The 14,086-nt window shown below is 36.0% G+C and overlaps 1 protein-coding gene across 1 annotated transcript in view; it reads left to right on the forward strand.

The window, feature by feature from the left end:
* CDHR3 (cadherin related family member 3) overlaps positions 1-14,086 on the forward strand; it is a gene marked incomplete at its 5' end in the record, with an annotated part of 88,878 nt that overhangs the window by 36,292 nt on the left and 38,500 nt on the right. Inside the window, 2 exons of the mRNA XM_003771487.4 lie at positions 4,102-4,250; positions 7,139-7,328. Of these exons, the coding sequence (XP_003771535.2) occupies positions 4,102-4,250; positions 7,139-7,328 (339 nt within the window). The remainder of the gene's footprint in view (positions 1-4,101; positions 4,251-7,138; positions 7,329-14,086) is intronic.

A 14,086-nucleotide genomic window follows, 5' to 3' on the forward strand; every position in this document is an offset into this window, starting at 1 on the left:
CTATTTATAAATAGGCTGTGACATCAAAGACTGGATGCAGGGTCAGGATCTGTCACCATACATCACTGCTGACGCACAAACAGCCCTTTAGCGAAAGGCGGAGTATGACTCGAATCAAGCGCATTCTGCTGCACTGCACTAATCAGAGAAGTGGAAAATCAGGTTAACAGGATCTTGAAGGGGAAAGTGAGTTGGTTTTCAGAGTTCATAGGAGACAGAATTTGTAAAGATATTTGGCTCATACTAAATTGTCCCTAAGTAAAGTGATTGACTCACAGCACAATTCACAGATAGCAGCACCTTGGTCGGGTGTTTCCTCACTCTTGAGATCCGTCAAGAACCTTTTTCGTCGCTCTCCTTTTAGATTTAGGAAAAGAAACTAGCAGAAGTTTTCTTCAGATGACATCCACTCATCCAGATGGAAAATGATGAGGCTGTCAGTTGCCCAGATGCTCTGCCCATGCAAGAGCAAACATGTTTGTAAACAGCTGCATGTTTTGGCAGGGTCTATCACATCCTAAAAGTAGAAATTCTTTAGGGTGTTGCTGTTGTTTATTTTATGGAACCATGCATTATCCAATTCAATTCAAACAAACATTTATTAAGGACTTGTCATGTAAAAGCTTGTATTTTATCTGATACTTGCCCAGGGTCAAACACACACCAGGTGTGAGAGAGTCAGAGCTTGGACCCAGGTTTCTCCCAATTCTTTCTCTGTGATCAGGAGTCCTCCTCTTCACTCTGGCTGTTTTCTGCCTTGCTGAGTACTCCATCCTCCTTCAGATCCCTCTTTTCCATCTCTTGCTCTTAGAACCAAGGTACTACTGTTACTTCTGGAAAAGATTTGCTCGTGTTGGACCATTCTACAGTTCTATCCACCTTTTTTTGTGACTTCCTAGATCATTCCTCGCTCCCTTGAGTAATATTCCCTTTATGTGTTGTCTTTCCCGTTGGAATAAAACTTCTTGCTGTACTCATTAATTTCCATGAGTTAAATTATCTCATTTCATCCTTCCAACAATCATGTGAAGTAGCTATTATTATTACTTCCATTTTATATATGAGGAAACTAGCATATGAAGTAGAATGTGCATTCCTTCCTTACTCCTGGTCCAGCATGCTATGCATTACGTCACATAACTGATAATGGAGCTGTACAAAACACACACACACACACACACACACACATAAATTCCCATTTTCCCCCTTTAGTGTTTAATTTCAGAATTAAAAAAAAAACTTGAATGCAATAGGACCAAGGTACTAATTACATAGAATTCTGAAGTGTTTATACTTCATGAAATTATAATCCAGATAAACTAGGGGGGGGATTTATATAATTGGTTAATACAAATGACCAATTAACAAGAGATTCCCTGCCTTTCAGGATTTACTTTTGTTGTTGTTGCTGTTGATTCTTTTTTTTTTTTTTTTAAATTATAGTAACTTTTTATTGACAGAATCCATACCAGGGTAATTTTTTTACAACATTATCCCTTGCACTCACTTCTGTTCCGATTTTTCCCTCCCACCCTCCACTCCCTCCCCTAGATGGCAAGCAGTCCTATATATGTTGAATATGTCCTAGTATATCCTAGATACAATGTATGTGTGCAGATCCAAACAGTTTTCTTGTTGCACAGGGAGAATTGGATTCAGAAGGTAGAAATAACCTGGGAAGAAAAACAAAAATGAAAACAGTTTACATTCATTTCCCAGTGTTTTTTTTCTTTGGGGGTAGCTGCTTCTGTCCATCATTGATCAATTGAAACTCATCCACTTCCATCAGATTACATCTTCATACAGTATCATTGTTTTTTTTTTTTAATTAATTAATTAATTAATTTATTTATTTATTTTTAATGGAAGGTTTTCAGTTTAATACTTTTTAAACCAATACTATTATACATTTTCTAATAATTGTGCCTGTCATTTAAACTAACAGAACAAGACCTATAACAACTAGCATGTGTACCCATTTATACCATTTTTATATTGGGATAATTATCTTCCCTCATAATATACTTACTTTTTTTTTTTTTTTTTTTTTTTTTTTTATTTAATAGCCTTTAATTTACAGGATATATACATGGGTAACTTTACAGCATTAACAATTGCCAAACCTCTTGTTCCAATTTTTCACCTCTTAACCCCCCCATCCCCTCCCCTAAATGGCAGGATGACCAGTAGATGTTAAATATATTAAAATATAACTTAGATACACAATAAGTATACATGACCAAAACATTATTTTGCTGTACAAAAAGAATCAGACTCTGAATTATTGTACAATTAGCTTGTGAAGGAAATCAAAGATGCAGGTGTGCATAAATATAGGGACTGGGAATTCAATGTAATGGTTTTTAGTCATCTCCCAGAGTTCTTTTTCTGGGTATAGTTAGTTCAGTTCATTACTGCTCCATTAGAAATGATTTGGTTGATCTTGTTGCTGAGGATGGCCTGATCCATCAGGACTAGTCATCATCTAGTATTGTTGTTGAAGTATATAATGATCTCCTGGTCCTGCTCATTTCACTTAGCATCAGTTCGTGTAAGTCTCGCCAGGCCTTTCTGAAATCATCCTGTTGGTCATTTCTTACAGAACAGTAATATTCCATAATTTTCATATACCACAATTTATTCAGCCATTCTCCAACTGATGGACATCCATTCAGTTTCCAGTTTCTAGCCACTACAAAAAGGGCTGCCACAAACATTCGTGCACATACAGGTCCCTTTCCCTTCTTTATAATCTCTTTGGGATATAATCCCAGTAGTAACACTGCTGGATCAAAGGGTATGCACAGTTTGATAACTTTTTGAGCCATACAGTATCATTGTTGACGTATATAATGATCTCTTGGTTCTGCTCATTTCACTCAGCATCAGTTCATGTAATTCTCTCCAAGCTTCTCTGTATTCATCTTGCTGGTCATTTCTTATAGAACAATAATATTCCATAACATTCATATACCACAATTTACCCAACCATTCTCCAATCGATGGGCATCCACTTAGTTTCCAGCTTCTAGCCACTACAAACAGGGCTGCCACAAACATTTTGGCACATACTGGTCCCTTTCCCTTCTTTAGTATCTCCTTGGGGTATAAGCCCAGTAGAAACACTGCTAGATCAAAGGGTATGCACATTTTGATAACTTTTTGGGCATAATTCCAGATTGCTCTCCAGAATGGTTGGATTCGTTCACAGCTCCACCAACAATGTATCAGTGTCCCAGTTTTCCCCCATCCCCTCCAACAATCATCATTTTTTCCTGTCATCTTAGCCAATCTGACAGGTGTGTAGTGGTATCTCAGAGTTGTCTTAATTTGCATTTCTCTGATTAATAATGATTTGGAACACTCTTTCATATGAGTGGTAATGATTTCAATTTCATCATCTGAAAATTGTCTGTTCATATCCTTTGACCATTTATCAATTGGAGAATGGCTTGGTTTCTTATAAATTAGAGTCAGTTCTCTATATATTTTGGAAATGAGGCCTTTATCAGAACCTTTAACTGTGAAGATGTTTTCCCAGTTTGTTGCTTCCCTTCTAATCTTGTTTACATTAGTTTTGTTTGTGCAGAAGCTTTTTAATTTGATGTAATCAAAATTTTCTATTTTGTGATCAATAATGGTCTCTAGTTCGTCTTTAGCCACAAATTTCTTCCTCTTCTACAAGTCTGAGATATAAACTATCCTATGTTCCTCCAATTTGTTTATAATCTCGTTCTTTATGTCTAAATCATGGACCCATTTTGATCTTATCTTGGTATACGGTGTTAAGTGTGGGTCCATGCCTGTTGCTGTTGATTCTAAATAGATTCCCATTACTATGTTTAAAATCTTAATTGTTGGAAACAGGATTTCAATTTCTCAGATGCAGCTCTGTAGTTATCTTGCTACAACTTATCCTGCAGCAGCATCCTTAGCCCTTCTGGGTTGATCTTTGGAAGAATTCCCTGAGAAATTCCAGAGAATCACACCCAGAGATTAGATGGAGGAGAGAGTATGAAAATTGACCTCATTTTCTCTCTACTTATTAATCTAGATCATCACCTCATCCATACTTGCTTCCCTGCTTTATTTGTGTTTCAGCTCAAGAAGAGTTTACAGAATTCCAGAGGAGCTGAGCCCTGGGACTATTGTAGCCAACATCACAGCCAAGGATCCGGATGATGAAGACTTTACGGGCAGGCTCCTCTATCAACTCACCACCCACAATGAGTATTTCATAATAAACCAGTGTAAGACACATACACACATACATGTGCACATACAGAGCCTGCCATATGCAGCTTTTGATTTGGTCATGTGAATGCCTTTTTTACATCTATCAGTCTTTTAGTCCCAGGCATATTACTCTGAGGCTATGAGCCACAATTCTTCTACAAAATTGGACTACTATATAATAGTAATTTGCCTCACAAATTTATTGTGAGGAATAAATTTTATATTTGTGTGTGTATGATGTATGTACATACACACATATATACATATATATAGCTACCGTTTACTAATGCTTTAAAGTTGGTAAAGCATATTACAAATCTCTCTTTTATCCTGATCACATCCTTAAGAAATAAGTGATCTTATTATCTACATTTTACAGATGAAGAAACTGAGGCAGACAAAAGTTAAGTAATTTGTCCAGGATCACAAAACTAATAGATAACTGAGTCAAATTTGAATTCAGACTTTCCTGACTCCAGGTTTTTTTCACTATCTCATCCAAGTGCTTTCAGACATATATAAAATCCATGGCAAACTTATAAATGTGAGATATGATTATGGTTATTCTCTGATAAACTTCATATATCAGTTATTTACATTTATTAGACATTCAAGTAGCTTCATCCAGTTCAGCCCAGCCCTAATACAGTCTCAATTCTCTGTAACAACTAATTTTGAAGTCTCTAATATTAATTTGGTATCCCAAGAAACATCTTCTATTTATAACACTGTTGCTATGGAACTAATTGACCTCTACAATAAGGATTTGTATTGTTGTTGTTATTGTTGTTTTTCTCTCTACAATGTTAATTTACCTTATTTTGAGGAACCAGTTAAAGAATATTAAATGGATACATACACACACACACACACACACACACACACACACACACACACATTTACCTGGACAAATATGAGGTATTGTTAGAGATGAATTAGTTGATAAATAGCACTTTGATATCTTTGTAAGAAGCACCATAAATCCAATGTTTTATTGGGTTCTGCTCTTCGCTTTACAAGAGTGTACCAGGCCATGTCACAGGAAAAGGGTTAAATGAAATGCTTCTTTATTGCAAGAAAGACATTCTCTTTCATATGGCTTTCTTTGCATAAGCCTATAGGCTTATATATGGGCTATCTTAGTGGAACAATAAGGCACTTAAAACTCTGTAATTTTGAGGGCTGTGTGCACTTTGCACTTTTTGCACATACTTTTTCTTAAAAGGATGAGGAAGGGGAAAAGGAAGCAATACCTCTGTTAATTTGTAGAGCTTACTTAGCTTACTTTAACAATAGTTAAATTTGAAGTGTGATTTAAATTTGTTAGAGAACTGGGACTATTATTATTATTATTATTATTATTATTCAGTTAAATTTGAACATATTCTTTAAACTTGTCAGAGAACTGGGACCATTGTTATTATTATGGTATAATATTGCAGAGGATCACATTGACCAATGGACGATGGTCCTCTATGGGACCAAGATATCTTATAATAACAGGGAAAGCTCTTGTGGCCATATTCAGTCATGACTTCTCTCCTTTCATCATTTTCCTGCCCTTTCTTCCATACCACTGTATTTGGCAGAGTGGATAGGTAGCCAGGATCTGGGTTCAAGTCTGCCTCTGACACATACTGGCTCTGTGATCCTAGGCAATTCACTTACCTTCTCATTGTCCTAGTAAGGTCTCAAAGACTAGAACTTGCAGGAAAGAGAAAATAATCTAGTACAATAGGGAACAGTGTGGTACTCCATCCACTGCGCACCCAGATGCCTCCAGCTGTATGTAAAGCCCTTGGCAAACCTTAGAATGCTAGATAAATGTAAGATGTGATTATACCTATTCATTGACATGATATCTACACTTATTATAACTATTATATATATACACCATATATAGAGATGTATATATACACACTACTTATTATATCTACACAAGATGTCTACACTTATTACACATTCAGGCAGCCCTATCCCATCTAGTCCTGTCCTATTACAATCTCAATTCTCTCTAATAATTAATTTCAATATCCTGTAATACTAATTTGGGAGGGACAGTGGAGTGCCAACTCTGGAGTCTGGAGGACCTGAGTTCAAATCTAGCCTCAGATATCCACTAGCTGTGCAACCCTGAGCAAGTCACTTAACCCTATTTGCCTCAGTTTCCTCATCTGTAAAATGAGCTGGAGAAGGAATTGACAAACCAATTCATTTAATTTGCCAAAAAAACAAAAAAAAAACCCAAAAGGAGTCACAAAGAGTCAGACATGACTGAATATCAACAATTAATTTAAGACAGCTAGATGGCATTATGGCCAGAGAAAGTCTCACCTTTCTGAGTTCAAATATGATCTCAAGACACTTATTAGTTGTATGATCCTTGGCAAGTTACTTAACCCCCTTTGCCTCAGTTTCCTCATCTGTAAAACAAGCTTGAGAAGGAAATAGTAAACCATTCTAGTATCTTTGCCAAGAAAACCCTAAATGGGGAATGAAGAAAGTAATTGAACACTATAACACTAATTTGAGTTCCGAAGGAATATGTCTTCTAACACTGTGGGAGAAGCACTGGATTTGAATTCAAAAGACTTTAGTTTGAAACTTCTCCCTGCTACTAGTTCTCTGCTGTGAGTGTGGACTAATCATTTAACTGAATCTCAGATTCCTTATCCATAAAATGAAGGAGCTGGCCTAGATGGCCATGCTATTACTAAATCTTTGGCCTGATGAACTTCCAAAATTGATGAAAACCAATTCCACCCCATCACAGACCACTGTCATATAAGAATATCTTGTTCCTAATTTTTTAAGCTTATAAAATCTAGTTAAGCATCTATGTAACTATTCTTTCTTCCTCTTCAAAAGGGCAAGTTCTTACCTTTGTCTCCTATCTGATTAGTGACTGGTTCCATTCAAATAGCCAGTAGAATAAATCGAGATGCTGGCAAATTGAAACAGAATCCAAACATCCTTCTGGAAGTTCTTGTGAAGGATAGACCCAAAGGGGGTCAGGAGAACCGCACTCAGATAACCTTCATCATTGAAGACATTAATGACAACCCTTCTGCATGCAATCAGTTTACCTTCAGGTACTCAATTCTTTGCCTCTTTAGCTTTACATCATTTCTCTAATATGACTCCAGCCAAGCCATTTGGTTTCTTTGAAACACTTTCAATGAATATTTGAGGTGAATAAAAGAGATTTTAAGGCTATTGGGGAAGGGTTCTTTAAAGAATTAAAGGCTATTTGTGCTATTTTCACCTACACTGAAATTCTACTGCTTTGCTTTGTCACATACTGAATGACCCTGAGATTTCAAAGGTTATAGTAGAATACTACAAATTATGGAAAGTCCTATCAAGATAGGAAGGAGGACAGAATTGGTGATGAACTAGATGATTCTCATTTGAGAATCAGCTAGCTGATTGCTAAAGGACAAATGACCAGAAGGTTGGTTCTTAGATGATGAATTTTTTTTGACCATAAGAATTTATGAAGACATCTGCTAAGCTATACAGTGAAGGGTTAGCATAGAGAGTGCCCACACTGATTAAGTCATACATCTTTCAAAGTAGTAAAGAAATATTATTTTGGCAGGGAAATTGTCAGATATTTTTTCTTTATCCTATTTGCCTCTCCTCTATTGTTTTCCCCAGCCTCTCTTTACCCTTCTATTTTTTGATTCTTCCTCTTCTTTCTACCTTCCAAATTGAGCCCCTCCTTTTTTTAATCGCAACATTGGTATTCCTATGACTATTTGTGCTAAGTCTTAGAGCGACCTATCAGAACCTCTGTTATTTTTCCTTTCCCTTATGGAGTCCCTTATGGGGACCATTATGGACACAAGTAGTAACTTGTGGAGTAAATTGTGGAGTCAATATGATGGGCACAAAGCCTGAAATCACAGAACCTAAGTTAATGCCCCAACTCTGACACTTATAACTTTTATGATCTTGGACAAGTCACTTAAGTTTGGTGAGGTTTTGCCTTTTTTGTTTATATATCTCTAATGTTTTATGGTATATAGTAAGCCCTTAATAAATGCTTGCTGTTTGACTGACTGAGGAAATTAAACTAGATAACTTTCAAGCTCCCTTACAGCACTAGAATTATGATTAATTAATTGTATCATCATAATATTATTATTATCCTATGATTCTTTACATGAGTGATGATTAGAGGAGCAAAGCTAGATGGATCTGGGCCAACAACTTAAGACTAACAACTAAGACTATATTGATTCAACATATAGACCACAACCTATTTTATTTGAGATTTAAAGAAGGTATTTTTTTCCCATTTGATCTATGAAGATCTATGAGATAAACTATGGAGAAACACTATTAAAATGGTAGCTTAAGAGAATCTGAGACTATTTTTGTCATGGTTAGAGGGAAGCTGGAAAGCAAAAAAGGAGGTAGAGAAATCATTTTTGATCAAGCTCCTTCACCTTTATCTTATGAAGAGGATTCTTGAGGTGGGGGGAGCTACAATTCAGGTTAAGTGCCTTGTTCAGGGTCACATACCTAATGTGTCAAGTATGTCAGAGACTAGATTTGAACTCAGGTCCTCTTGATTCTAGGGCTGGTATTCTATCTACAAGATTACCTAGCTATACCATGAAGAGAATTTTTGAAAGATTTTACTTAGTATCTTTAAAGACACTAAATGGCATGATACTTCATTTTCACAAATGAAGAGAAGCAAATTGCTGATTTGGTGAGGGTTTGAGGTGACTTTAGATGTGACATTTCTTATTAAACCAAAATATTGCAAATGATTATATATTTGTTATCATGTATTTCCTTTATCAATCAATTATATATTTTAAATAACAATATTTATTGAATTATAAGGAATTAATGAATTTACTATATAGAGAAATAAGAGTAATTACTATTGATAAAGGAGGTCTCCAGTTTATTAAATAAATAATACTAAAGGAAGTAGAATAGAAGACCAAGCTAATTAATTACTGAGAAAGAGGTCACAATTTTTATTCGTTTCTTCACATCTAATATTGCTTACATATTCTTTAAACTGAAAGATGCAATTAAAAATATGGGATTTAATATAAGATTAAAACAATTGCATGTTTTATGTTTAACTTTTATGTTAAAGTATTTTTACTGTTAGCTAGGGAGTTGGTATACTTTGGGGATCTTCTTTGTCTCTAATCATTGCCCTCATAAAGATAGAACAGGGAAACTTTACTATCTGGCTCTTTCCAAGATTAATTATCAGCTCCCTTTCCAAACACTCAAATTTGGGAGAACCAGGTCCATGCCATTCCTATTTTCCTCTCTTTAATTGGAGTTACCCTGAAGAAGCTTTCAAAGAGATTTTATGTAGTAGGTGACTGGCTAGTAAGTACCCAGTCCTTATTAGCATGTGCAGCATGTTCTGCCTGAAGCAATCCCTCTCATGGACTTTGGAACATGACTGATTCCTATCCATTTACTCTGTGGCAAAGAGGGACTTTTTGATCAGCTACTAAGCAGGAACTGGGTATGGCCTTAGGCATTTTAGTCCCCACCTAGTCCAAGGTCTATAATAAGCAGACAACTTCTGCTATTGCTTCTGTCTTTGTGTGTCACTTCTTTCCTGCTCTTAGTTGAAGGAATATTGAAGATAACTAAGACTTTCTGAACTTTAAAAGGTCAGATGAGCAAGCTTCCAGCAAGTCCAGAAACTGAAGGCCATAATGGACTTTGCTAACAAACTGAGTGAGGCACCAGCATGATATTGAGAATAAACCATCTAAGGGGCAGCTGGGTGGTGCAGTGGGTAGAGTACCAGCCCTGAAGTCAGGAGGAGCTGAGTTCAAATCTGGCCTCAGACACTTAACACTTCCCAGCTGTGTGACCCTCGGCAAGTCACAACTCCAATTGCCTCAGGAAAGAAAAAAATAAACCATCTTAACCCATCATGGCAATAAATCAGTCTAGTAGCCAAGATGCTGTTCCTTGCATCAAGAGAACAGATCACCTAATAGTATACTGCATTTAGAAATGAGGTTAGTAGGGACAAATGCTTTGCAGCAAATACGAGTTTGAGCTGACTTTTCCCAGGGATGAAGATGGTATAGAAGAGAGTAAGTCCTTATAAGTGGAGCTCTGGGGAAAGCAAGTAGAGATTTTGTATTTCGGATCTTACTATATATTTTCATAATATATACCTTTGTAAAGGATAATTGATATTATTTGTTACATGATATTATGATATTAATCACTAGGTCAATCAATGACATACATAATTGTGATAGTAACTATAATGGGTAATGTTAGGGACAACACACTAATGGGAGCTTGAGCTGATAATATTAGAAGAGCTGCACTGTCTTTCAGGGGCACTCCTAGAATCTAACTATCCTCTGGAGATCTGGCTTGCCAGTGTAAATGGAAATTGGGATAGCAACTTCTAGTATCTATCTAAAGACTATATACAGACCATGAGATTTTAATTCCAATAATCTCATTTAATTAAAAAAAAATTTTTTTCCCGAGGCAATTAGGATTAAATGACTTGCCCAGCATCCCACAGCTAGGAAGTGTTAAGTATCTGAGGGCAGATTTGAACTCCATTCCTCCTAATTTCAGGGCTGGTTACTCTATCCACTGCACCACCTAGATATTTAATTTCAAAAAAAAAAAAAAAAGCAATTTGTTCATATAATCAACAGACTACAGAACTTGAATTATAAGAGAATAACAAAAGGATTGCAATTTCTACATGGATTCCACCAACAAAAATAACAAAACAATAATCAAGAAACATTTATTAAGCATTTACTCTGTGCTAAAAAGCTAGAAAAACAAAGACAAAGCTTAGCAAGTTTATAGTCTCTGGCCAGAGATAATCTACTTTCAGCTCTAATTGATAAATCCAGTGGCATATACCATTTGTCAGCTACAAATGAGATAACATATGTGAAATACTTTGCAAACCTTAAAGCAGTATATAAACACTATCTTTTATTCTTATAAATGTTCTCTTTATTCCAAAAGCATTTATGTAAATTTAAAACTGTTAATTGAGTGACCTAAGAACAATTATCAATCCTCTTCTTCCTTTTTACTAAGAAGCACTAATCTTTCCATAGTTCAATAATGTTTTGCCTGGAGAAAACTAAGGTATTTTTCAGTATTTCTTTCAACCATTAGTTTAATTTGATCTTAGTGTTCAAATCTTGTCTTTATTCTTTCTTGGCACACATTAAGAAGAATATAGTTAAAATCCAAATGACAAAGTTTCCACAGGATGAAGTCGCTGTTTAATATGTTTTTCAGGGGAATGCCCAACTCTTTGTAACCCAATTTTGGGTTTTCTTGACAAAGATACTAGAGTAATTTACCATTTCCTTCTCCAGTTCATTTTACAAATGAGGAAACTGAGGCAAACAGGGTTAAGTGACTTGCCCAGAGTCACACAGCTAGGAAGTATCTGAAGCAGGGCTTGAACTTGTGAAGATGAGACTTCTTGGCTCCCACTTAGCACTCTATCCACTTCCTGCCCCCATATAACTTGATGTCATACATATAGATTAAGTAATGCAATGCTTTGACGTGACTTCCTTTTTGACTTGGAAGCCATACTTAGTCCTATTCCTGAGCAAAGATAGAAGACTTCAGGTTAAGCTGAATTGTAACACATTTAAACTGTCTCTCAGGAAGATCCCACATTTTATTTTGATTTTTCTTGATATTATTGTATTGGAGGTGTGTTTTGATTAGAAAACAGCTTTCTACATTGACATCAGATCTTCCAGTTTTCTTTCACTGTTTGGAAATATTTTATATATTTGGCTGTCCTTCATTCTCAAAGAGGACCAAAATGACATCACTAGGTTAGAGTCATATCACATGTCATGTTGTTGTCCAACTGTGCCTGATCAGACCAATATAAGCTTGAAAGACTCTGCCATAAGGTGCACATATAGTCTCCTTGAGCATTTTATATATGTACAATGCATTATAAAGCTATGGATGCAGTACTGGGTCAAAGGTTTTATGAAAATAAGAGTGGTATAAATGTTAGAGCACTTTTGAGTGGCTTGATCAATAATCATCAAGTTAATAATGAATTGCTCTTTACATCTAAGACGCTTCATGGCATGCCCTTGTTGCTTCTTAATTGATATGTTGTTTTCTTGTAAGTGATTATATTTTTTGAGCTATATAAGCTATGAACGTTTAGTGTGAAATACATAAGCAAGGAATCAGCTTATATTTAGAGGGGTTCATTGGTGTGTTCTCCTTACTTGGTGATAAATAAGGGATGCTTTCTGCTAAGAAAGATGATGGCATTAGAGATGAAGCAAAGTAGAAAATCACTTTACTAGAAAATCATATGCTGCTGTGTAGCATTTCAGTCAACAGACTTTGCAATTTTGCAGGGAAGTTAAAGTTACCTCTCTTTACACAAAATTTATCTGTTATACCTTTTCAAACCTTCGTTTTTTGTGATGTTGCATTTCTTTCAACCCTCTGACTGACCAATATAGTGTTCCAATTTCCTATAACTTTACAGGTTAGATACTCATGGAATCTTTCAATGTTACTTAGTAATGTCACTTTCAATGTCAGTGTTACTGTGGACCAGACATTGCGCTAAGTATATTGCAAAAATATCTCATTTGATCCTTACAACAACCTGAAGAGAGGTGCTATTATAATTCCCATTTTACAGTTGAGGAAACTGAGGCAAATGGAGACCATAGGAGGTCTTCAGGCCTAGCACTTCATCTACAATGCTACTTAGCTGCCTCTCTCTGTTTCTTTGTCTGTCTTTCTGTTTCTCTCTCTGCCTCTGTCTCTCTCTCTCTCTTTCTCTGACTCTCTGTCTCTATCTGTCTATCTTTGTTTCTCTCTCTTTCTCTGTGTTTCTTTGTCTCTCTTTTTCTCTTTCTGTTTCTCTGTCTCTATCTCCCTCTCTCTCTCTCTCTCTCTCTCTCTATATATATATATATATATATATCTATCTATATATCTATATATATATATATATCTGCCTGTCTTTCTGTCTCTCTCTGTCTCTCTATATCCTCTCTCTGCCTGTCTCTCTGTCTCTGTCTCTCTGTTTCTCTGTCTCTGTTTTTCTCTCTGTGTCTTTCTCTGTGTTTCTTTGTCTCTCTTTTTTTTCTCTCTGTGGCTGTTTCTCTCTCCATCTCTCTATCTCCATCACTCTCTCTCTTCTCTTTCGCTATCTGCCTTTCTCTGTTTCTCTCTCTGTCTCTCTGTTTTGCTGTCTCTGTCTCTCTCTGTGTGTCTCTTTGTCTCTATCTCTTCCCTTTCTCTGACTCTGTCTCTCTCAATATGTGTATATATACATATTCCTATATACACTAAATGAGTTCTTGAAATTCTAGTTGAAATCTGCCTATCTCTTTAAAATTGTTTGAGACAGTGGCTTTATTTTGCTATCTGTCTCATTATATATAGCACCCGAAGAGTCTTTATTAAGGGCAGATTTTCAATGCCTTCACATCTTTTTTAGCTTTCCTTGCTTCAGATTTAGGTAATACACTAATTTCCTCTTATTTTATTTAATCTAGGCTTAAGAAAGGAATTCTTTCTCATGGTTTCCCAACACCGAGCTGCAGCGAGTTGTTTTGCCACTTATTGCCGAGGATACAGTTACAAAAAGCTAGATGCAGCTCATACTTAAGAAGTGGTAATATCCGTTTCCAGTTTTGTCATAATGTATCACTGGTACATAATGAAAACATTCATATCTTGAGAACATTTCACACACACCTGGTTTGCCTGCTTTAGTTGTCTTGCCATCTGCACCAAGGCAATTTCCAGCAGATGGGGTTCTGGTGTTCCTGAGCTTTTCCAATATATC

The sequence above is a fragment of the Sarcophilus harrisii genome, chromosome 5 (assembly GCF_902635505.1).
Source record: "Sarcophilus harrisii chromosome 5, mSarHar1.11, whole genome shotgun sequence".
NCBI classification, from domain to species: domain Eukaryota; kingdom Metazoa; phylum Chordata; class Mammalia; order Dasyuromorphia; family Dasyuridae; genus Sarcophilus; species Sarcophilus harrisii.